This window comes from Garra rufa, chromosome 4, assembly GCF_049309525.1.
Source record: "Garra rufa chromosome 4, GarRuf1.0, whole genome shotgun sequence".
Lineage (NCBI taxonomy): Eukaryota > Metazoa > Chordata > Actinopteri > Cypriniformes > Cyprinidae > Garra > Garra rufa.
The window spans coordinates 30,079,701-30,106,405 of NC_133364.1; the positions used below are offsets into that span (position 1 = coordinate 30,079,701).

Sequence of the window (26,705 nt, forward strand, 5' to 3'; positions counted from 1 at the left end):
TGCACGATTTTCAAAGCAATCGCGTCACAGATGTTTTCACACTGCATGACTATCTGGGGTAGCATTCTGTTGCTGCTGTGTTCACACTGCACGATGGATCGGCGACAGGGGGTTTCACACTGCATGACTTTACAGTAGGAAGAATCGCCGACAACTTTGTCCCGGTCTGCAAACTACATCTCACAACCAAACACACACGAGAAGTGACATGGAAACAACGCGAGGTCAGGCGTGCAAGTTCTCACGTGAGACTGGGATTATTATAAAAAAATGGTAGCCCGCAAGAAGCTCGTCATACAAATTGCATGTGCACTCATTTGCAGCGAAAAGAAAAGAAGCCGAAGCTATTCTTGCTGATATTGTGGTCTATACCTTCGTAACTCCTCCCTCAATTTCCCGCTGGCCTGGATGTTGCTGTCTCATTGGCTGTAGGTAATTGCCGATGTGATTTTCAGTCAGATCACCTTTCACACGGCATGATTTTGAATCGCCGATATTTTAGCATGCCAAATATCTCACGGGTGTCGGCGACACGTCGGCGATTCTCTCAGATCGCGTCTTTGATAGTTCACACTGTGTGATTGTCACTCGCGTGAACGAGCACCGATTTGCCTGTGATTTCTGGCATTTGTCGGCGATTTCTCAAAACCTGTTGGCGAGTCAAAATCGGGGCTAAAATCATGCAGTCTGAACTCGCCATTAGTCTTATTTTGTTGCATGCGAGAGCTAACAGATGGAACACTAATGATAGTAACAGTGAATCTGTTCTGCCAGTTGAATTCCCAATCCATCACAACAGATTAAAGCAAATAAGTTCAGAGTTAACATGCAACAGCATAACATTGTTAATGAATCATGAAACTCTGGAAGTTCTCCCTATGATGTATAAAGACAGCTGTTAGTGCAGCTCAATCCAGAGTGCAAAATCCTCCACCAAACACACACACATGGTTGACAACAGCTGTCCTTTGAGATAACTCTACACGCAAAGCTGTAATTTACGACTGCAGATGCTTGCAGAGTTCTTCTCCTTGAGGGCTCCCTAATACCAATTAACTGATTGGATTGTTCTTCATCACAATGGCTGTCTCTCTAGAGCGCTGTGCTCTTCATCTCCTGCAGCTAATGAGGTGCACTCCACACTAGTGTCAATCACTGCTCAGGGACGCTGCAGAAAGACAGATGACAGAGACATGGCGATAACAGAGATAAGAGGAGAAAAGAATGAGAAGATAAGATGAGAACCGCTAGCTGTTTATCACAGTCAAACGTTCAGTAATAGCAGGTCAAATAAGTGTCAATTAATATAAGTATAATATAAGTTTAATATAGTATAATATAATATAATGCTATTTATACATACAAATAGCATCTATTTGACAGTTTGTTTAGACGTTTTCGTAGATGTGAGCTCCAGCTGATCATGTACCCGCTGATGTATCTCAGTGTGGCGGGAGGAGCAAACGACAGACACAGTGGGTGTGGCGTCAGGCCTCGGAGAGGCTTTTATTAAACATAATAAAAGAAAGAAAAGTGTCCAAAGGGGAAATAAAAGTGTCCAAATAAACAGGGAATCTAGTGTCCTCGTGTGAAGGGGTTCCGTGAAGGAGGGGCAGTGTTCAGTAGGGAAGGGTCCAGGTAAGGGGCGGAGTCCGGCGACCGCACGCGCGCCCCGCTTGGGTCCGGGGCGCTAGGGGCGGCAGCATCTCTTGCGGCTTCGTCCCTTCCGCACCTCCACGGCGCTTCCAATGGGGAATCTATGGCCCGGCATCCTGGCCCGTCGGCCGTCACGGGTGCGGTCTTCAGCCGGACCATGGGTCCGGCGGCTCGTCCTTCTTGGCGGCGCTGGCTTCCCTTTTCACCCCTTCCTGGACCCGCGAGGACACCAGCGTGCATGCACGGGGGAGAGACCGGTCTCCTGAGGAGAGGCGCGCTCGGCATTTAAACAGCGGCGGTGATGAGGCTTCATTCCATTCAGGTGCTCCTCATCACACGCCGCCAGCCCGAGACGTTTCCGCGCCCCTCCTCTCCCATTCACACCCACTCCCGTCGGGAGCCTGGAGAAGGGTGGCGAATAAGGGACGGGGTGGTGATGATAATTAGGGGGGAGGCAGCGACTCATCACACTCAGCCAGTTCTTTGGGAATTTGTGGAGATGGTGTTACACAAGGTAAACTTCAATTTGTTTATAATAAATGGGCAATCTTTGGTCTTATTAACGTATAACTTGTTCCACAGCAAAGGTTAAAGTTAAGTTTAATGTATTTTTAATATTTATTTAATTGATGTCTCTAGAGTGCTGCTTTTGTAGTTTTGACTAAATAATTTGCTTGTGTTTATTTCCTATTGTACAAACTTATGTTTCTTTATTGGCTGTTGTTGTTCATTTATATATATTGCTCAACAAATAATATTTTATATAACTAATATGGCATTTTGCTACTGAGAAAAGATCTGTTAGTGATTATGATTTGATCTTTAGAGAAAGTTACATTATTACAACTGTCTTTATGATTGAGTCGCAAGGACTTTTATACTGAAAGGGACTAAAACAACAACATTATTATTATTTTAAACAGCCTTATAAGATGCAACTATAGGGACACAACCGACAAATGCATTGACTAGCGCTATCATGGGAAATCCCCTTAACTGAGACAAAGATATCGCTTTCCTCAGTAAGCATTCAAGCTGATTTGGTGATTATGGATATAAGAATGACCTACAGAATGAATGCTGGTATCAGATGCAGGTAACACACTCGCTCAGCTGATTTTTCTCTTGTAATACTCTACATAATACAACAAACTTCAATGAAGCGACTTAACATTCCTTTGTTACTAGTTCTAAAGTGACATTTTCGAATTAGTAATGGAGGTTTGGGCTCAGCTGTTAAACTGTCAAACTAAGATTTGAATCTGTGGTGGAAGATAGTAGCTCCACACAAAAGAGGCTTTTTAAAGAACACACTTGTGCTGTCAAACTGTTGGATAAATGCAATGTCACACTTGTAGCAGCGCGATATGGCTGTATATCTGCGCAGCACGGCTGAATCCCAGCTATATCGCACTGCTATGAGTGTCATATTGCTCATATACTGTTAATATGTGGCTATATTGGTAATAATGGAACTGCACTCTTCAGAGCAAGAGAATATTTACCTTTTATGTCTGGTTTATGCTTTGGTATTGATGTTCCCATAGCGTCAATGCCATGACGCAGCATCAAAGTTATGTACTACTTTTCATCACCATGTCATTATGTTATGCCAATCAGATTGGCGAGTACAAATGCTTTACACATTGGTTCAGACGGAAGTGTTCTGATAGCGTCAACGCCATTACGCAGCTTCTTGTTCCCTTCTCAGTAAACTATGTTACATATGTAAAAATATTTTAAAATATAACTTTTGTACCTAACTACAACTTCTCTAACTATTTTTAAATCTTGAACAAGTATCTACCAACTTTTGCTCCAAACTGTTAAGCGTGCTCACAGTTATTTGGAGCATTTTGCTGTGGGCTACAGCACAAACACTGTCATGTGGAATTACACTAACAGTGTTTCATACCGCAACAGCCAACAGGTGCAGAGAAGCTTTTATCACGGCAGAGGAAAAATGTGCATAAATAGGGAAACCGTGGCTGCTATTACGTAATGGGAGAGAGTTCTCGACAGAATCCATTTACAGCCCTACACAACTTTCCACTTTAGCCATTCACACAATGACATGCAGCAAAAAACACAGCGGCCATTACTGCCAAGAAACATTGCTTTGGAGTTTTCGCCTGAAAAAAAAATAGTGCACTCACTGTGAATTTGCATGTTATTTACTCTACATGCTTAAAAATAGTTAGATTCTGCTATTGTTTATTATTGCATGTTGTTGTTTTTGTCCATGAAATACAAAGTTATATATATTTGAAGAATCTTCAAACAGCTGTGACCATAACTGAAAAGCTGCAGAAGTAACATAAAAGAATCATAAAAGTAGCTCATATTCTAAGTCTTTTAAAGCCACACATTAGCATTTTTTACTTTACGTTATTAAACTGAAACTTTTCTTGAGATAAAAATGAAAAAAAAAAAAAAAAAAAACATGAATACAAAAAGTGCAACCACAAGAACTTTTTATTTTTCTTTTAATAGGGCCTAAGCCTTAGGAATCCTCCCCCTGCTTTCAAAAACAAGGGTTAAGCCTAGTCCTAGACTACAATGTAAGTCTGAGCTGACTGACTGATCTTAAAATGCCATTGTTATGTCTTTAGTTGCACACAGTAATGTTTTTTCTAAGGCACGTTTATAAAATTACTTAAATGTGTTATTATTACAATTCTATTATTATATCTCATTATTATTCTTACTTTTCGTCAAGGTTTTTGGGGCTTTTGGGGCCATTAAGATGCTCACAAACTCTTGAAAATTGGCACACACCCTGAACTCCACAGCCATTAGAGCCCGGCAGAGACTAGTACATGGGTGTGACACATGGACTCTACTGCGCCCCTAGAATGCGGAGGACCATATATCATACATACTTGCACATATACATATGAAACTCAGTGCACATATAGATCACACTGCGCCAAACAACTTTCAGCGTGTGGCGGCTGACTTGATGGCTTGGGCCTGTCATCGCTGCTTGCAGCTATATTAAGGATTTTCTTTTTTGTTGATACTCTTATACGTCATTGACCCTTAAACCCTTGAAATTTCCTAATAATTACTCACTTCCCATGTCATCTAAGATGTTCATGTCTTCCTTTCTTCAGGCATGTGCTTTGTAAACACTGGGTTGATACTTCCGTCGATAATTTCCAACGCGACTACTTTGTGAAGGACTGGACACAAAGCTAGTGTAAGATGAGGATTTGTGGTTAAAAAAGTACATACATTTGTATATTTTTTAGAAAATGACTGATCGTTTCGCTAGATAAGACACTTGGCAGGGATCATGTGGAGTCCTTTGAAGCTGCAGTGAAAATGCAATTTGAAATCACCTGTGTCATTATTTACTGATTATCTTCATCTCCAAATCCTAAATCCAAAAGCGCATTGTGTTTGATTACTACACATCTAAAACCAACATTCTACCAGTTTACAGTACTGAAACTGTTACAGGAAGTGTGAGAGACACATGCAGACTGTACCCTCCAGGAGTAGACAAATTCAGCTCGAGCTCACTGACCTTTCACCAAAACATCTCAGAATAAAAGGAAGGAGTAGCCATTAAAATAGACGCCTGGCGGTGTGGTGTCAGAGCAGAGGTGACCGCAGCCTCCCTCTTGCCAACATAATGAAAAGTAGCGCTCAATGTGGGTGTGCAATCTGCCATGCATGGATGCACCCTGCCTACCCTTCGCATTTAATCGCACACACATAGCAAACACCTGTGCTAAGATTAGCAACGCTGCCTCATCTATCATCTGCCATGAATGGACTTGATCACTCATTGTGCCCGGCTTGTTTGTATGAAGTCTGTCATCTGTACTGCCAGTGTAATTACCCAGAAGCACTCAAACTGGACTTCAAGAACCTGTCGAGACCTGCTGTTGAGGACGCAACCTAGTTTCAGGGTGGTTTGGGATCACAGCCAAATACAGCTGTGTTGTCACCACTGGTAATATGAGAATTTAAATGCACCAAGTCACTTTGCTTTCCACAGGCATGTGTTGTCTGTTGGGGTTTCCAGCTCAGAAGCTGATTGTAAAGAAAGCAAAGTGTTTGCAAATAAGCAAAACATCACTTACCCTCCTTTGATGTAATCCAGGAAGGTGACTTCGGTATCAACAAGAAACGATAGCAGTGTCACCTGGAAATATGAAGCCAGAAAATCCCATGAGGATTCTGTATGCTGTTATATCAACGATTCACAGAATCTTCCAAGTAAAACTGATTCTGATTTAAGTAAAAAAATACTGGCCCAGGCATACACAACAAAACAGCACCAAAAAAGCTTGTTTGAAAATGTAGCTTGTCAAATTCAAAGTACCGTATTTATACTAAATTTATTCTACTACTGGGACGGTAAGTAATTAGATAATATTACGCTATAAATTTAGGTCTAATTTTTATAAATGGCAGGTCAACAGTTTTACTGGCTGTTGCCATCCTTGACATGAGTCAAAATTATCTATAGTCACAACGTACATTCTTTTATGAGACCGAAGAGATTTTAATTTGATCTTGTGTTATTTTAAGTAAGACTGTGCACAAAATTATGACTTGGACTAAGATGGATTGAAGATAATAGAAATTTGTCAGCAAAGAAGGCAAAAAATGTTTGACAACGTATTTTAAACCTCAAGTAAACTGTATAAATACATGGCAAATTTAGACTGTAAAGGTGCCACAGAAATGCTTTTGAAGTGGCTGTTCAGAATTGGCATGAATGCATTTACACGGCAATTACAATTGTATAACTAACTGTATTACTAACTGTTATTTGTTTTCAGTAAGCATGATTTCTTTTACTTACATTAGTTGGGCTAGCATTGATTCTTTATGTGGTATCAAAACTTGTAAAATTCCAATGTCATCTCAAATTTCCACATCATAACAACCTTCATAACCACCTTAATAACAGTTTTTATGAATTAAATGTTCTCATTGTACAATACACAGTATATATAAACAATATTTTGGTCCTTTCACCGAGTGAATGTTACTTTTAGTTCCGAATCATACACTATCAAGAATGTAGCATGAAAAATGTTTGCTTACAGTTCCAGAATTGAGATATTTTTTCTTCTTGCCTTTCTTCTTGGGGTTTATGACCTGTGCAGAGAAAAGTGACAATCATTTACGGGATAATGGAATTTGTACGAGACTGAATAAACGCTACATAATTGAGATGCATGTACTGTATGACATTACACAACACCCCTTCTACACTCCAGAGTTAAATTTAAGCTATGTAAATGACATCTGCCTCAAAATATAATTTTCTTTCCTTATAGCCTCTTTCAAAACTGTGTAAAACAACACTGAACCAGCATTTTAAACATGAACTAAATAATCAACTCTAAAATGGCTATGTATTTATAATTTTAAAAGTACATTTTCCAGTAACATGTTTTAATTTTGAATTAATAAACTGATCATGGATCGCTTCACTTTATTTTTTAAGTTGCAGTCTTAGTCCTCAATACCACTATGCCACCTTAGCATTATCTTATCTTATTAGTGGAATCATTACAGAAAATTGGAACCAGAATTGTTAAATGCATTGCTCCATTCAAATTCCCCATGAGTGCATTTGTGCATGCAAGAAAAGACAAATGGAGAAAAAAAGATACAAATACTAGAGAAATATGTTTGACAAGTATAAGACCAAACACAATGAAAGAATGTTATTACAAGTGATGATTATTCACATATGGAAAAGCGTGAGCCAGATATATAAAAATATAAAATAAGATATCTGTTCCTCCCACTCACTAATGCTGAATGAATCATGAACAAGCCTGTAGGATGGGAGCATCTGCCAACATCTCTTTAGATCTGTGACTCGAAATCCTCACATTGTTAAGCACTTCTCTTAAATGACAGTGTAAAATCTAAATCTAACTCACTCTAATTAAGAAAACACAAGGTTAAAATTTGTTTAATATTCTCAAAGACAAAAGTGAACATATCTCTCTGTTATCACGTTTTAACTTAAACAATGGCTATATTTATAAGTAGTATAAATTATGACTATAAAAACTCACAGAGAAAATTGACTTGAAAATATACTGTGGCTTTCAGAATTCAACATTTCCTCCCCAGTCAAATACATACATACAAAAATGAATGAATGAATGAATGAATGAAAATAAGCTACAAAAAACTCCAGCTTTATGACTTTGTGGCAGCACATTGATTGCCCAAACAAAAGAAAAACTAGCACCAAATGTGTACAGTAAAATGTAAAATGTAGTCTGTCAAAACCTTATTTTCCTGTCTGTGTGTAGCTCATTCATTCATTCATTCATTTCCTTTTTTAAATCATAATTTCAGTATGATCTTAACCATTTAAGTTGTTCATTACTGCTTGTATTGTTTTGTGCATCTTTTTATAATGTAATTGTTATTGAATGACGGGTAGTTTACGGGATAAATGATAGAATCTAAATTTGATTCAAGTGCAACAATGTGCTGTAAGATGAGGTTTATATTGAGACTTTAAAGATACGTACATCAGCAAAAATAGCTAATATTAGTATATACTGTGTCTATATACACTATCTACGAAATAATTAATTTATTCATCTATTTACTTTCTGAAATACTGGTAAAAAATCTTGCTTTGAATAACAATACAAGCTTCAAATAATTACTCTTTTTGCGGCAAATGAAAAGCAAAACAAAAAAAGGCTGAAAAATGGCCATGACAAGCTCCTTGACTAACATTACAAGTCATATGCAGGCCAACTGAAGTGGAAAATATGTTAAATGTCAAAATCAATTGTGCTGATAAATGTCAAAATCAACTGTGTTTAATAATTTAGATATATTTGTGCACTGAGATCTGTTGTATTTAAATGTGTTTCTTTTAAGTGTAAGTTTCTCAAAGTCCTCACCTAATTTACTTCTTTCTCACTTATTAGGTCAAAAGATGCAGTCTTCTTGTAATACAAGTAATTTATACTGTAAGCTACAGTATATTATACTGTGAAAACATTTTTCTGAAAAAGTAACATGTTAATGAGCTCTGCAAATTAACACAATATAGCTTAATAAAAGTAATAAAATCAGATTACCTCATACACGTTAAATTGTGATTGACCTCTTGACAGTTCTCTATAGCTCGTGCTGAATTCTCCAATGAAGTCATGGCTGTTTAAACACACATACACACAGATTTGTCAGCATGTAGAACATTACATTTGTTTCATAATAAGCGTATTTGACTCTGATAAATGTTCCTCTGATCTGTTTCAACAGTACTCAGCCTTTTAGCATGCTATGAAATAAAACAATTAATTATCTTAGATCAAAGCACCCTGCAAATCCCTTAAAATCACTATGATCTTTTATGTAAATGAATGTGATGAACTGATCAGGCTTTTTTGGGGTTCCAAACACATACAAAAGTGCTTGCTAAATGTAGATATGATACGTTTATAATATATACAATACATATACATTATAATTTATAATACATTTCAACCAAAAAGTGTCGGAACATGTTGGAACACATACTCGTATTGAGTTTTGAAACACAAAAGTGTGTATTTCGGCTTTCGCATCTTTATTTGGCATCTTTACATACATGTTTTGACCATAATAATAACTAAATTAAAGTATATAACTAAATTTATTAACTTGTAACCCCTTTGTAATTGTTAAGAGTGGCTAAGGATTAGCAATCTCCATGTAAAACTGATCGTGCAGATCAAACCGTAAGTCATGGGGACTTGTAACTTTGAGGGATGTAGTACTCCAACTGTCTACAACGTCACCAAGGCTCGCCCCAATCGGCCTGACGGGGGCACTACAGTGATCAAAAGTACGAAATCGCTCATAACTCCTTAACCATACTTAATTCGTCTTATGTATGGCTCACACCAGACAAAACACGCCTCGGATTCGCTCATCACCAATGGCGAAATGTTCAGGTATTTTTGCAACTTTTGCGAACTAGTCCTAGGTTTTTTTTTCCCGATCGGAGCCAAACCAGAATCTCTGGACAGTGAATATCAATTATTATCAAAAAAAAAAGAACTTTCAACTCTCTGTCGCAAAGGGACTTTTTAAAATGTTTAAAAGGGTCAGGGCCACTTTTGAACCAAATGAGTTTTCTTCGCCAATTCACAACAAGCATGTACTTTGAGCACCTATTAGACAAGCTTAATAGAGGTCGATCAGAACAAAACTTGGTGGGACTGTTTGACTCACGACTCTAAAGGACAGTGAGAAATTTGAAAGAAATTGGCCACTGGGGGTCGATTTCACATTTTTCAATAGCGTAAACAATTGTATATTGTGCGGCTTTTTACACATACGCACAATATTCGTACACATGATACACCTCCTCATTCCGAACAACTTTGTCTCTAGAACCACTGCTGTCAATAAAACCATTTGTTACAGCTAATGATTGAGAAAATAAGTAGGTAAAAAACATGCTTTTGCAAAATAGTCCTAGGTTTTTCACTCAACCTGAAAAACACGACTGCAGTGGGATTCTCTGGACTCTCTAGGTCAATAATGATCAGAAAAATGTTGAAATTTATCATTTGGGAAGCTACAATGAGGTCGTTTAAAAAACGGACCTGTGTAAATATACCCCAAAACCTATAAAGCCTAAGCGAAAAATCAAAACTTCACAAACCCTGGTGAGCACATGCGACAGGTGACTTATAAAGGAACACTCCGCTTTGTTTTGGAAATAGGCTAATTCTCCAACACCCCCCCCCCTCCCCAGGGCCTTAATGGGAGTATAGTTCCTAATCTTATCGGCCTAAAAATTGCATCTTTACATTTTCCGCCGGTCTAAGAACACGATATAACGGTCAAGTTTTAAATAGACAAATACAGAAACTTGTTGGTTATTTTTGAACGCAATGCTATTGGTCTAATAGGATTCAATGATCTATGCTAAGCTATGCTAAAAGTGATATTGCCAGAACAGGGGAACGGCTGAATGGATTTCAAAACGGTAAAACTCAACTTATTAACTCGGGGGGAGTTGGAGAATGAGCCTATTTCCAAAAAGAGTGGAGTGTTCCTTTAACAAGTATTCAAAAGTTTAAGGGCGATAAAGCCACGGCTGGCGTTATACCAGTCATAAACGTTAAAAAAGATCGTATTTCTATGGTAAATGATCTGGATTTGCCAAAAATGCTGTTCTTTATTATTGATTTAGGTCATTACAGGAATGACAAATAACATGTAATGTCTTTTTTCGTCTGTGCTTAAATGCCTTAAAGCGCTTAAACACTGCTAATCGCAGCTTGCAGCTATATTTTCTATTTATTATTACTATTTCCAGTTGCAAATACCAATATACTCCAATAAAAAAAGTACTTAAAATGCTGTACAATTTGAGCATAAGAGCATTTAATGCTCATTTACTGTGCTCCTGTCAGAAGGCTTTAGCTATCAGTACATTACATTACAAATTAATGGATGTGTCAGGTGAATATATTAAGCTTCGTGTGACTGTTTACAGTTCATTACCTGCCATCCCGGTCCCAGTCATACACTTCAACCTTGATCGTTCTGTTAAGAGAAAGAGAGATACAGAATTAACATTTGTGTGCATTTGTGTGAATTTCCTCACCAGCTTCATACACCTTGTATTTCACGTATAATGAGAAAAGTCTAATCTGTCCATTTTTCATCATAAGTCTATCGAAATGTATTGTCTGCTAGAAGAAATTGTAGTTTTGATCACTATTAAAAGTAAAATCACACCTCTTTGTAACAAGTCACACATTTTAATGTATCATTGTGAGGTGTTTTGCATTATAATATTTGTATCATTTATGTAAATTAATTCCATAGCACAAACACTGCATGCACTAAACAACAAAAATAGTGATGCATGAATTCTAATGAACTGTTCCAAAGTAATATAGTTTTATTAGCCTAAAGCTGTGTTCATGTCATGTCGGAATTACCATATTCATGAGATGACAACGCTGAGATACTAAAGAGCTGTTCATGTCGTTGGACTTCGAAATTATTTGTTTCCATGGTAATAATCATCACACCAAAAAAGAATATGTGTACGGCTTCATTGTTGATGACAGAAAAATACTTAAAATGTGGCACTAATTAACCTCCTTGTTCATTTTTAAAACCTTGCAGAACAAAGAACAAACATCAGGTGTCATGGGGTATTGTAAAATCACAGGAACTTTCTTCAGATGTTTAAGTGGAAAGTAACTTTCTGAAAAGTCAGTTTCCTCATAATGTTTTGTAATTATAATTACTATAATAATTACAGTCAATTTGATCATTCCAATATAGAGGCTGTTTATGGTTGACATTCTCAAAGTAGTGATTTGGCATGTAATATGGAATTCAAATTATGTTTGTGCGTGTTTTGTAGGCCCATTAGATTTTAAAGTCAGAGCTTCATTTTTATAACTGGAATTATAACTAAAATCTATTGATTATTCCTTCCATGGCACTTTCTTTTCAGGAAGGCAAATGAAAAAAATATTTCACATGCTAGAGAGCTGGATTAATGCCTTTTGACAGAAAATAATTACAAATCCTGCTGTCCGTGGCGTGACAGGCGAGTGATGAGTTTGCACAGTTCAAATAGAACAGCTTTGTCAATTACATAGAGCTTTAACGCAACACATGCTAACAACAACCCAATCCCCACAGCACCCCTTAGCACCCATTCTCAGTGTTATCATCAGCGAGACACTCCGTGCTTCTTTATTAGAGCATGTGCGCTGGCTTATCTCGCGTCCCAGACTCCTCTGGATACCCAGCGCTCTTCCGATCCGTCTGTCTCTCTCTCTCTTTCGTTTCCAACATGTTCAATCAGAGATAAAGCCGAGGAATTGTGTGGGAGAGTACGTTATGGTACCGATCGATGCTCATCAGTGAGTACCGCTACGGGGAGGAAGCTTCTCGCTTTATCGCCACACAGCAAGAGCCCTGTTTGAGCTACTCATGATGGAGGCTTCTGGGATTCCATTTAGCAGTTGGGATTCTCTTCTATGTTGTCTCATGTCTCTTAATATTAGCTTTAAGTCTAAACTAATTTCTTCTGTGCCAACTTAGAGCAAGATTTACCAACGTTAAAATACCAGAAAATAAGGACGTGCAGTGAAGGATTACCACTGAAAAGGCAAGGACACAGTTATTTTTGCATCTGACCTTATTGAATATGCATTTGTAGGAGTCTCCCTTTTAGACGCAAAATTTATGGGAGGAGAGTATTAAAATAAATCACTTGTCAAATTACTGGTGTTTGCAGCATTATTTAACGCCCAAAAACCATGTCTTAAAGGAACATTCCACTTTTTTTGGAAATTCTCCAACTCCAACTCCCCCCGAGTTAGTAAGTTGAGTTTTACCATTTTGAAATCCATTCAGCCATTCTCCTGTTTTGGCGATATCACTTTTAGCATAGCTTAGCATAGATCATTGAATCCTATTAGACCAATAGCATTGCGTTCAAAAATGACCAACGAGTTTTGATATATGTCCTATTTAAAACTTGACTCTTCTGTAGTTATATCGTGTACTAATACCAGCGAAAAATGTAAATAAATGCAGTCTTGATGAGCAGAAAAGTCTCCTGTAAAAACCATAAAAAATCTTGCTTTCATGAACAATCATGTGAAGCATTTTGAATGTTTTATAAACAGTAAAACAAGCATATATTTGCTGCGATTTCTAGGCCAACAAGATTAGGAACTACACTCCCATTCCGGCGTAATAGTCAAGGAAGTTTGCTGCCGTAACATGGCCGAAGCAGGTGAAGCAATATCACGTAGCACATGTTCAAATGCTAACCAAGCAGGGAACTAATTTCAGGTGCTGCGTGATATTACTGCGCCTGCTTCGGCCATATTACGGCAGCAAACTTCCTTGACTATTACGCCGGAATGGGAGTGTAGTTCCTAATCTTATCGGACTAGAAATCGCAGCAAATATATGCTTGTTTTACTGTTTATAAAACATTCAAAATGCTTCACATTTTTTGTTCATGAAAGCAAGATTTTTAATGCTTTTTAAAGGAGACTTTTCTGCTCATCAAGACTGCGTTTATTTACGCAGAAAACAACTGTAATATTGTGAAATTTTAGAGCAATTTAAAATAGTGGTTTTCTATTTTAATATACTTTAAAATATAATTAATTCCTGTGATGCAAAGCTGATTTTTCAGCATCATTACTATAATATTCAGTGTCACATGATCCTTCAGAAATCACAAATTTTTTAAGCAGCACTACTTTTTTTCAACATTGATAATAAAAGTAATAAATTAGTATATTGGAATGATTTCTGAAAGATCATGTGACACTGAAGACTGAGTAATGGCTGATGAAAATTCAGCTTTGCATCACAGAGAAATAAAAAACTGTTATTTTGAATTGGAATATTTCATAATATTACTTTTTTTCTGTATTTTTGATCAAATAAAGGGAACTTTATGAGCATAAGAGACATTTAACCACCATTCACATCCAATTTCCGTTTAAGAAACTTAAACATTAACATATTTAAGATAACTCTTATAGCGCATAAAGGCAGCATAAGATTCTAAAAATTTAATTTTAAAGCACAGCCACCACAAAATCAGATTTCAGCACCTTAACACAGATTTAAAATCAAAACAAGAAATATCAAAGATTAATTCAAGATGTATTCAGATGTAACCCCCTTTATAATCGTAAACTTTTTATAAGTAATTGTAATTTAACTACACATTTTTTCTCAGTAACTGTAACAGATTACACTTATTTTGTAATTAAATTACGTAACGCTGTTACATGTAACTAGTTTTCCAACTATTATTAAATCAAAACCTAGTAATTTTTTTGTAACAAATTGTTTTACATTTAATATTTATTAATAGACAAATGTAATACAGGTTAGAGGTAACAAAGTAACCGCAGGAATGAAAGATTTAATTAATGTGTGATTTCCAGACAAAAGTGTGAATATAAAATTTAACCAAAGTTCAAATGTGAAGAGCTCAAATCAAAGTACTTCATGGCAACAAAATATTGTTTCCAAACAATTAAAGCACGCAGTACAAATCATTCCATACCTGTCATAATCGCCATTGCACAGGCCTCTGACGGGGATTTTAAAGGCTTGCCACACAGGGTTCAGCGTGTTCTTCACCACCTCTGTCTTATGGCAAATGGTAAATCTGTAAGATAACAGGATAATAGTTGGACATATATATAGTGTAAGTTGTCATAAAATAAAAATGTTTGAGATCAAACATTAGCACATACATAAATGCCTTTAAGAAATGTATTCATTTGACTTCTTACTTAGATTTTTTGTCTTGTCTCCAGCCAAAATATCTAAAAAATCTTGAATCAAGAAGGATTTTCTAGTAGACAAATTATTGTCTTGTTTTCAGAAAAACAAACAAACAAGTTTTTCCAAAATAATCTGCCAATGGGGCAAGCAAAAATATCTTATTTCAATTAGAAAACAAGATTATTTTTTTACCCAATTGGCAGATTATTTAGCTTGTTTCAAGCAAAAACGCACTTAATTTTGATTTGCTTTTTCTGAAAACAAGACAATCATTTTTACCCGTCTAGAAAATCCTTCTTGATTTAAGAATTTTTCGATATTTTGGCTGGAAACAAGACAAGTCTAAGAAAAGCATTTTTTGCATTGTTTGTCTACTCTTTGAAATTGGAAGTGATTTATTCCCTTTACTCTGGTTCTAAAAACTGCTCAGAATGTTTGGAACTAACGAGAATAGTTTCTTTCTCTGTCTCAGAGAAACAGCTGTAGCATTGTATTTGATTATCAGTTAATGATTTATAATGACCACCTTACCGAGCAAAGATAATTGATCAAAAATAAAGCCATTCTCTGAAGTCATTTCCAGTCTACAGTGGAATTTCATCATAATCAGAGCCTTACAAATTAAACACCAACATTCAAAGAATGCTAACATGAATACCAGCAGGAGATTGCATCTCTACACATGTAAAAATACTGTATGTAAATGGAATGATGAATGTTGTTTTATTATGTTAATACAGATTTGCATTGAGTTTGCAATACCAATATGTTTTATGCAGTCAGTATATAAAATCTGTTTGTAGTTTGAGAAGAATACCATTGCATAAATTTACAGTGCATACATTTATATGAATGTCGCAATTAACAGAAAGTGTTATATTTAAACAAGCCTGTAGGCATTGATGAAATTGTGTGCTAATATGTTTAAATTGATTGACAACCCTAGTTTGAAGACATAATTCAAATGTGAGCTAAAACTAGTCAAATTTTTAAAGTAGAAAGTGGAGTTTAACACACACACACACACACACACACACACACACACACACACACACACACACACACATACATACATACATACACACAAGCTGATCATGTTTGCCTAAGCTGAAATCACACTTTATTTGGCAATCTTCACTGTGGAGCTTTGCAGAAATATTTTCTGTTCAAAACATTGAAAACTGTCCAAATAGGGGGTAATTATTGTTGGAAATCTGTATTGGTTTTATTGCTAAGCATCAACACGACTGTTTCCGAAACTGAGCAAATATTTGACACATTTGGTTTGACTTTCTGATGCTGGTCCTTCAGCTATCCCTCTCTCACTATACCTCTGTCAAATCACCTCAGGATTTACTTTAAAAAACAGACTCTGCTCTCTAAAGGACAGAGACATAAATGGATTGTTCAGTTATGGCCTCAGTACACAGCTCAATACTGGCCTTTTTCCTATTTGCTCTCTTACACACACACACACACACACACACACACACACACACACACACACATACTGTTTACCTCACGTCCTCATGGTTCAGGGGGGTGAAGGCTCTTTTGTAATCTCTCTAAAACTCATCACTTACATTAAAGGGATAGATATTTAAAAATATATATATTTTAAAGTATGTTGGCTAACTAATTTGGTGACCATTTATAGTCATGTGACGTCACAACCTTACAGGAACGTCCACCTGAAGGGGAAAACAAGCATTTTCAATATTGACCGCCAGTTATTTTTACGAGATTTGTAAGTAGTAATATATTAAAACAGTGACATTAAAAGACCAAATTCAGTATACACCTTATTGATGACTTTGTACAGGCGAGCAGATGAACCACAATCCAAATGTTATAAACAAAATTTCACATTTAATGTTTTCCCATAGAAAACCATTGTAAAGAAAACACTTAACTATTTAGTGGGTACATCTCATTTTCTATGTAAAGTATGCATCATCAATAAGGTGTATACTGAATTTGATCTTTTAATAACACTGTTTTAATACAGCTGAGGTCAAAAGTTTACATGCTCCTTGCAGAATCTGGAAAATGTTAATTATTTTAGCAAAATAAAAAGGATCAATTGCACTTTCCACTTTAAAAAATTGCATGTTGTTTTTTATTTGGTACTGACCTGAATAAAATATTTTACATATTGTAAAGACGTTTACATGTGGTCCACAATAAAAAATAGTTGAATTTATTAAAATAAACCCGGTCAAAAGTTTACATACGCTTGATTCTTAATACTGTTGTTACCTGAATGATCCATAGCCTTTTTTTTTTTTTTGTGATAGCTGTTCTTGAGTCCCTTGTTTGTCCTGAACAGTTAACGGAGAAGTTCACTTCCAGAACAAAAATGTACAGATAATGTACTCACCCCCTTGTCATCCAAGATGTCAATGTCTTTCTTTCTTCAGTCGTAAAGAAATTATGTTTTTTGAGGGAAATATATAGTGGACTTTAGTGGTGCCCCGTGTTTGAACTTCCAAAATACAGTTTAAATGCGGCTTCAAACGATCCCAAATGCGGTTGTAAATGATCCCAGATGAGGAAGAAGGGTCTTATCTAGCGAAATTATTATTTATAATATTTTTATTACAATTTATATACTTTTTAACCTTAAATGCTAGTCTTGTCTTTCTCTGCCTGAACTCTGTTTTTTTCCCCCAGTACATGACACTTAGGGTATGTCGAAAAACGTCTCAGGTTACGTATGTAACCCTGGTTCCCTGAGGGAACGAGACACTGCGTCCTGAAACGCTATGGGGAACGCCATTGGCGGGCCGCACTCTGAGTCATAGTCCAACGTCCAATGAGAAATGGGAGTGACGTCACAGGCGCGGTGACGTCATCGACCAGGAAGTATAAAAGCACGTGCGTTTGAAGCCGGCGTCAGCTTCAAAGGAATGAAACGAGCGCAGCAGGGATGCGGGAATTATGGTCCGAGACGCAGTGTCTCGTTCCCTCAGGGAACCAGGGTTACATACGTAACCTGAGACGTTCCCTTCCGGGAACTCTACACTGCGTCCTGAAACGCTATGGGGAACGAGGTATCAACGCCCCCATAATTTCCGCACCCTGCCTAGTGTCTGCTAGAACAAGGGGGGAAAAGACAGCGTTACAATACAATACAAACCTCAGCCTGGGGAACCTGCCAGGACATGGGTGGTAATACATCTCTGACTGTGGAGCCCACCAGATCAGAGGGAAGAGAGTACCTCGGCCCTCGAGCCCACGAGGTCATGTCGTCCTTCGTCTGGTCTCGCAAGACCGAGAAGGGAAAGTGTCTAGAATACTCACCTGATGAGACACTGTGGTAACTCCGCCTGGTGATCTTGCCAGGACGCGAGTGGTAATACATCTCTGTCTGTGACGCATCACCAGACAAGAGGGATAATGAGCCTCGGCCCTCAGGCACTCGAGGAGAAATGGTGGTCCTTTGTCTGCATTACAGCCAGTACAAGAGGGACTCGAGAAGTGTCTGGTAAAGCTTGCCAGGACACTGGAATTCATCTCTGTCTGTGATCAGTCACCAGACAAGAGGGATAAATAAACCTCGGCCCTCAGGCACACGAGGAGAGATAGTGGTCCTTTGTCTGCATTACAGCCAGTACAAGAGGGACGCAAGAAGTGCCTGGTGATCTTGCCAGGGCACTGGAATTCATCTCTGTCTGTGATCCACCACCAGACAAGAGGGATAACTGAGCCTCGGCCCTCGGGCACACGAGGATAGAGTTCTCGACCGCTGCCTGTCATGAGACCAGTGCAGGGGGAGAAATGCTCCTCGGCTCTCAGGCACGCGAGGAGAGATAGTGGTCCTTTGTCTGCATTACAGCCAGTACAAGAGGGACACAAGAAGTGCCTGGTGATTTTGCCAGGACACTGGAATTCATCTCTGTCTGTGATCAGCCACCAGACAAGAGGGATAAATAACCTCGACCCTTAGGCACACGAGGAGAGATAGTGGTCCTTTGTCTGCATTACAGCCAGTACAAGAGGGACGCAAGAAGTGCCTGGTGATCTTGCCAGGGCACTGGAATTCATCTCTGTCTGTGATCCACCACCAGACAAGAGGGATAAATAAACCTCGGCCCTCAGGCACACGAGGAGAGATAGTGGTCCTTTGTCTGCATTACAGCCAGTACAAGAGGGACGCAAGAAGTGCCTGGTGATCTTGCCAGGGCACTGGAATTCATCTCTGTCTGTGATCCACCACCAGACAAGAGGGATACCTGAGCCTCGGCCCTCGGGCACACGAGGATAGAGTTCTCGACTGCTGCCTGTCATGAGACCAGTGCAGGGGGAGAAATGCTCCTCGGCTCTCAGGCACGCGAGGAGAGATAGTGGTCCTTTGTCTGCATTACAGCCAGTACAAGAGGGACACAAGAAGTGCCTGGTGATCTTGCCAGGACACTGGAATTCATCTCTGTCTGTGATCAGCCACCAGACAAGAGGGATAAGTAGACCTCGGCCCTCAGGTACACGAGGATAGGGGTCTCAACCGCTGCCTGTCATATGACCAGCGCAGGGGGAGAAGTGCTCCTCGGCCCTCAGGCACACGAGGAGAAGTGGTAGTCCATTGTCTGCGTTACAGCCAGTACAAGAGGGACATAAGGAGTGCCTGGTGATCTTGCCAGGGCACTGGAATTCATCTCTGTCTGTGATCAACCATCAGACATGAGGAATACAGGCCTCGGCCCTCGGGCACACGAGGCAGGATAACACACCACTTGCCTGGGAGGTGCCAGGCCAAGATGGTGGGGATACATCTCCTGTCTGGGGACCTGCCAGACCAGGAGGAACAATTATTGAGGAGAATCATACGTCTTTGTCTGGGGAAATTGCCAGAACGAAAGGGGTAGAATCTCTTTTCCTTGTTAGAAGGAAAGCGCCTTTTGACCTCTTGAGCCTAGCCTTTTTGCTAGGGCTGAAAGATGACTGAGCCCGGAGTGGCTCTGAGGTCTAGTTCGTAGAATCTGACGAACGTTAGAGGTGAGGACCAACCCGCCGCACTGCAGATGTCCTGGATCGGGACACTTGCCATCAGAGCTTTGGAGGCTGCAACGCCTCGAGTTGAGTGAGCCTTGACTCCCATCGGGGATGGGAGACCAGAGGACTCGTATGCAGTAGAGATGGCATCAACGATCCACTTACTGAAGTAGGCTTGGAAGCCGGGCACCCCCTCTTAGGGGGGCCGTAACAGACAAACAATTGCTCTGATTTACGCCACAGGGCAGCTCTGTGGACATAAGTGTCTAGTGCTCTTACTGGACACATCAAGTTATACTTCCTCTGGTCGTGCTCCACGAATGGAGGAGGATAAAACGCTAGCAGCGTTATTGTCTGTGGTGTTACTGAGGGGACCTTGGGTGTGTACCCAGCTCTTGGGTAGAGGAATGCTTTGGCCAACTCTGGGGCAAAGTCAATATAAGAAGGGGCCACTGAAAGGGCCTGCAGGTCCCCGACTCTCTTAAGAGATGTTAGCGCCAACAGCAGTGCTGTTTTTAGGGTAAGCATCCGATCGGAGGCCTCCTCCAGAGGCTCGAAGGGAGGTTTACACAGCGCCTCCAACACCACAGCTAAGTCCCATGTAGGGACTCTCGGTCTTGCACGAGGCCTCAGCCTGAGTGCACCGCGGAGGAAACGTGAGACCAGGGGGTTTTTGCCCACTGAAAGGCCGCCCTGAAGGGCGTGGTAAGCCGATATAGCCGCCACGTACACCTTCAAGGTGGAGTGAGCTAACCCAGTGGACAAACGAGTTTGCAGGAACTCCAGCACTGTACCAACCGGGCAGTGGACTGGGTCTAGACGGCGTTCATGACACCATGACGCAAACAGGTTCCACTTTAGACCATAAAGTTTCTTCGTAGAGGGAGCTCTGGATTGAAGGATGGTCTCAACAACCTCAGCTGAGAGACCAGCTTCTATGAGTTGTGCCCCCTCAGGGGCCACGCCCATAACTTCCACTTCTCTGGGTGGGGGTGGCAGATTGCGCCCCCAGCCTGAGAAAGAAGGTCCCTCCTGACAGGAATCTCCCATGGAGAGCCGTCGAGGAGGGCGATTATATCCGAGAACCATACTCGGGCCGGCCAGTACGGGGCTACTAGCAGCAGCCGTACTCCGTACTGGCGTACTCTTTCCAGAACTCCCGGGAGCAGAGCGATCGGGGGAAAAACGTACAGACGAAGCCTCGGCCACGTCTGTACCATGGTATCCAGTCCGAGAGGAGCTGGAGGAACTAGAGAGTACCAAAGGGGACATTGCGATGTCTCCTGAGTCGCAAAGAGGTCCACTTGGGCTTGACCAAAGACTCTCCATATCTGCTTCACCACCTCGGGGTGAAGCATCCATTCCCCGGGCCTCGGCCCCTGCCTCGACAGGACGTCTGCTCCCACATTGAGACGTCCAGGAATGTGAACTGCTCTCAATGAGAGAAGCTTCCCTTGTGACCACAAGATGATCTGGTACGCCAGCTTGTATAGGGGGCATGAACGCAGACCTCCCTGGTGGTTTATGTAGTAGACCACCGCAGTGTTGTCTGTGCGGACCAGCACGTGACGGTTTCTTAGGTCTGGAAGGAAATGCTTCAGAGCCAGGAACACTGCCAGCATTTCTAGGCAATTTATGTGCCAAGAGTGATGCCGGTCATTCCATAGGCCTTGGGCGGAGCGGCCACTCATGAACGCTCCCCACCCGGTGAGGGATGCATCTGTCGCTAGCGTGACGCGGCGGCAAGGAGCTCCCAGAACTGGACCTTGTGAAAGGAACCAGGGCTTTTTCCACATGACTAAGGCACGTAGGCAGCGCCGCGTGACCTTGATCTTGCGGAATGGGTTCCCCCTCGGGGAAAACCCTTTGGTTTTGAGCCACCACTGCAGTGGTCTCATGTACAGCAGTCCAAGAGGTATCACGTTGGATGCAGCTGCCATAAGACCTAACAGTACTTGGAACTGTTTGACAGTGAGTAGCAGGCCTAGCTTGACCGCATTTGCTGCAGTAAGGATCGACTCGATCCGAGCAGGTGACAATCGTGCCTGCATCGTGGTCGAATCCCAGATTACACCTAGATAAGTGGTTCTCTGTAATGGAGACAGCACACTTTTCTTGGCGTTGAGTCTCAACCCCAGCTTTTTCATGTGAGCAAGAACAACATCTCGATGTTGAGCCGCTAACTGTTCTGAACTGGCTAGGATGAGCCAGTCGTCTATGTAGTTGAGTATGCGGATGCCCTGGAGTCGCAGTGGAGCCAGAGCAGCATCCACACACTTCGTGAAAGTTCGGGGTGAATTCTGTATTGGTAAGCTTTGCCCCTGAAAGCGAACCTGAGAAACTTCCGGTGTTGAGGAAGGATGGAGACATGAAAGTACGCGTCTTTCAGATCTATCGTGACAAACCAGTCCTCGGACCTGATTTGAGACACGACCTGTGTGACAGTCAACATTTTGAACTTCAGTTTTCTGACTGAGAGGTTTAGCTGTCTGAGATCTAAAATGGGCCGCAGGCCCCCATCCTTCTTGGGAACAATGAAGTACCGGCTGTAGAACCCGGATTCTCTGTGTTGAGGAGGGACCACCTCGATGGCCTCCTTCCTCAGGAGAGTATTTACTTCCTGTTCCAATACCAGAGCCTGCTCGGGGCCTACCAGAGTAGGAAATACCCCGCTGAAAGGTGGCGGCTTGGAGCCGAATTGAATGCAATAGCCTTTCTCTACAGTACGCAGGACCCACATAGAAATATTTGGCAGTAGTTTCCACGCTGCCAGAAATTCTACTAAGGGAACCTACCTCTCGAGGCTGGTTTCTGGATTTATTTGAAGAGCTACCTCGGTGACCTGTAACAGCGAACTGGCAGGATGCACCTGAAGTAAGCGCTCTGGAAACCCCCGTGGGGGTGGCGAACTCTCTGGTTCCACTACGTTTCCGGGCGGAGAGACCAGAGAATGATGTTCGCAGGAGACTGCCGCGCCCTGTAACACCGGCAGGGTTAGCTGACGAATCTCCTGAGGGCCCCGAAGAGAGGTGGTCACCGTACTCCTCAGAGGCGGTGAAGCACCTAGCTCTTCGAGAGGGGCTGCCCTCATTGGCCCTGTGGTACCGCCATCAGGGCCATTTAGCCGAGGACCTCTTAGACTAAAGCACGACCCTTAGATCGGGCTTAGTCTTTGAAGCCCCCAGTCAGGAGTGTTACCAATCCCGCCCTCTAGGTCTCACCGGAGGGAAACGGGCTGCAATGCTCCTAATATGAATCAAGCCTGAAGTTCCCATCAAGCCTGAAGTTATTTTAGGCGGCCTGGAAAGCAAAGACGGAACTTTTAAGGATGATGCCAGGCTGGGTGACAGATAGCTGACTAGCGTCTGTTCAACCCGCGGCATCATCTTTTCTTTCTAGTTTTTCCCCTGATCTAGACAGCTCAGTGTGCAGATCGGGGAAGAACAGAAAGTTCCGCTTTGGAAGTGCTAACTTAGCTGCTGCATTAGTCAGCACGTCCAACAGCTCCTCATACCGAGGCGATCAGGGGGGGCGGTTGAATACTTTTGACAACGTTCTCCACATCAACCTCCTCGGAGGAAGATAGGGGAAGTGTTGAAAACTCTTTCTGGATGGAAGTAACCGCATGCGGGCTTCCTTATCCAGTAGGAGATTTACCGATCCACCAGATAGGGAAGGAGATAGGGGATCACCCGTCTCACTACCTCTAGTAGATCTAGCTGCGATCCCCACAAGTGCAGCTGCCGCTCCACCTTGACGGAAGCGGGGCCAGACCCGCAGGGAACGCTAACGAAAGAGGGCTTTCCGGGAACGGAGCAACCGCAGCGGCATTCGCTCGCACTGCGGACAGCCAGCCCCCTCAAGGGCTGACCTAGCGTGCTCCGCTCCCAGCAGACCACACATAGATCGTGTGTATCCCCACCAACAATGAAACGTTGGCAGGGAGGGACACACTTTCTATGTGGCTGCTGAACCGCCTTTCTTCTTTCGTTCTTAAAATAACGTTTTCCCCCAGGCATACTGCTCAAAATAAAAGTAGTGCAAACTGGCACTGAAAAACAGCAGTATGGGACAGACAGACAATAGACATAGAGCGCTCTCGCTGAATGACAAAAGCTGACGCCGGCTTCAAACGCACGTGCTTTTATACTTCCTGGTCGATGACGTCACCGCGCCTGTGACGTCACTCCCATTTCTCATTGGACGTTGGACTATGACTCAGAGTGCGGCCCGCCAATGGCGTTCCCCATAGCGTTTCAGGACGCAGTGTAGAGTTCCCGGAAGGGAACTCCCATCGTATTTAGTCCCTCAACTTCAAGACTCAATTCAAAATTATCCTACATCGCTGCAGAAGTACTGACCCAGTGTGTGCTAAGTGAGCATACAAAGAAGGTTAAACACCCCTTAAAAAAAGATAAAACAGCGATGTAGGACGATTTTTAAGTTGTGGGAAAAAATAAGATAGAAAGGGTTCAAATAAATAATAAATCTGGAAAAAACAAATAATTTGTGGGACCTGAAGGATTTTTCTGAAGAACAGTGGGCAGTTTGACTGTTCAGGACAAACAAGGGACACATGAACAACTATCACAAAAAAAAACCCAGCAGTGGATCATTCAGGTACAGTATTAAGAATCAAGCGTATGTAAACATTTGAATGTGGTCTTATATTTTTATAAATTCAACTTTTTTTTTTCTCAATTTTTTTGTGGACTATATGTAATCATCTTTTATGTGAAATATCTTATACAGGTCAGTACTAAATAATAAATAACATGCATTTTGTATGATCCCTTTTACTTTAGTAAAATATTTAACATTTTGCAGATTCTGCAAGGTGTATGTAAACTTTTGACCTCAACTGTACATTAAGGCAATATTAAGTGTTTTTAACATTAAATGTTTTAGAATGTGCCACTGTTTTTAGTAATTGAAATATTGTGGCAGGTGCTTTATATGGATTGCAAATGGCTAAAACTTGCATTTTGTTTACATATCTTTGATTTATTCTTTTGAGTGGTGATCTAAATATTTATGGCTTGGAAAACAGATGGAAAATTGACAGGCTTGTGCTGCAGTTCTATGGATGTTTTGCCCTCCATGTCTTCGAGCCAGTCATGTGACTGAAAACTATTAATTGAATTTCATTGTATTGACAACACTGAATTCTCAAAATATCTAAGTCATGCAGGTTTGGAATGACATGACTTAATTTTTATTTTTTAGGTGAACTATCCCTTTAAGTACATGAAAGATTTGACTCATAATTGATTCCAAAATGTGTCTCATAAGGTATGTGTGTGTGTGTGTGTGTGTGTGTGTGTGTGTGTGTGTGTGTGTGTGTGTGTGTGTGTGTGTGTGTGTGTGTTTACAGCTAAACTGAAATATATTTAGGGATGACTGTTGCTGCACATGATGATGATGGTGATGCATCATCCTACATATTATTAGGAGTAATCAAATGGAAACACTGGCTAACTTAGTGGTCATAGCACAAAAGAAAAAAAAAATCAGTAATTTATAATATCAAATCAATCAGGTATTTAATGCAAATGTATGCAATTGTCATTGAATCTTTTTTTAATAAATGAATAATAAACTAAAAAATGACAAACAATTTTGTAATGTGTATAAAAATGTAGCTTAAATAAATAAATAAAGTGTTAAACCTCTCAAATCTGACCTAAACAAATAAAGGCACAGACATTCTGAAATTGCTCAAAACTAAATATCCCCTTTGTATGTAAACCAGTTTGCGCCACTGAATAAAAGATAGAAAAAGGTAATTGCGACTTTATATCTCACAATTCTTTTTTTTTTCACAATTGCGAGTTTACATCTTGTTATTCTGACTTTTTTCTCAGAATTGCGTGATACAAACTCGCAATTCTGACTTTTTTTCTTTGAATCATGGGATATAAACTCACAATTGCATGCTATAAAGTCAAAATTGTGAGATAAAAACTCGCAATTCGGAGAAATGAAGTCAGAATTGTATAATATAAACTTGCAATTGCGAGTTATAGATCAGAATTGCAAGACAAAAACTCACAAATCTCACTTTTTCTCATCCTTCTGAAAACATATTAATCTTTCCCCCCCTTAAAATTGGACTTTATAACAATTGTGAGTTTATATCTATAGTTTTTGTCTTGCAATTCTGATCTATAACTCGCAACTGCAAGTTTATATTATACAATTCTGACTTCATTTCTCCGAATTGCGAGTTTTTATCTCACAATTTTGACTTTATAGCATGCAATTGTGAGTTTATATCCCATGATTCAAAGAAAAAAAGTCAGAATTGCGAGTTTGTATCACGCAATTCTGAGAGAAAAAAGTCAGAATAACAAGATGTAAACTCGCAATTGTGAAAAAAAAAGAATTGTGAGATATAAAGTCGCAATTACCTTTTTCTATCTTTTATTCAGTGGAGCGAACTGGTTTACATTAGAATTGTGACTAAATCTCACAATTCTTTGTTTCTCAGAATTGCATGATACAAACTCACAATTCTGAGAATTTTTCTCTGAATTATGGGATATAAACTTAAAATTGCGTCAGAATTGTGAGATAAAAACTTGCAATTAGGAGAAATGAAGTCAGAATTGCATAATATTGCAACTTGCAATTGCGAGTTATACACAAATCTGACTTTTTTCTGAGAATTGTGAGATATAAACTCACAATTCTGAGAACATATCAATCTTTTTCCCCCTCAAAATTGGACTTCATAACAATTGTTAGTTTATATCTCA

General features: G+C 40.2%; 1 protein-coding gene across 2 annotated transcripts in view; it reads right to left on the bottom strand.

The window, feature by feature from the left end:
- The window catches only part of LOC141333810 (copine-8), a 187,040-nt gene that overhangs the window by 39,824 nt on the left and 120,511 nt on the right, over positions 1 to 26,705 (bottom strand). For both annotated transcript variants that reach the window (XM_073838952.1, XM_073838951.1), the window contains 5 exons: positions 14,732 to 14,836; positions 11,167 to 11,208; positions 8,745 to 8,820; positions 6,724 to 6,777; positions 5,751 to 5,812 (listed from right to left, as the gene is read on the bottom strand). In XM_073838952.1, the coding sequence (XP_073695053.1) occupies positions 5,751 to 5,812; positions 6,724 to 6,777; positions 8,745 to 8,820; positions 11,167 to 11,208; positions 14,732 to 14,836 (339 nt within the window). The remainder of the gene's footprint in view (positions 1 to 5,750; positions 5,813 to 6,723; positions 6,778 to 8,744; positions 8,821 to 11,166; positions 11,209 to 14,731; positions 14,837 to 26,705) is intronic.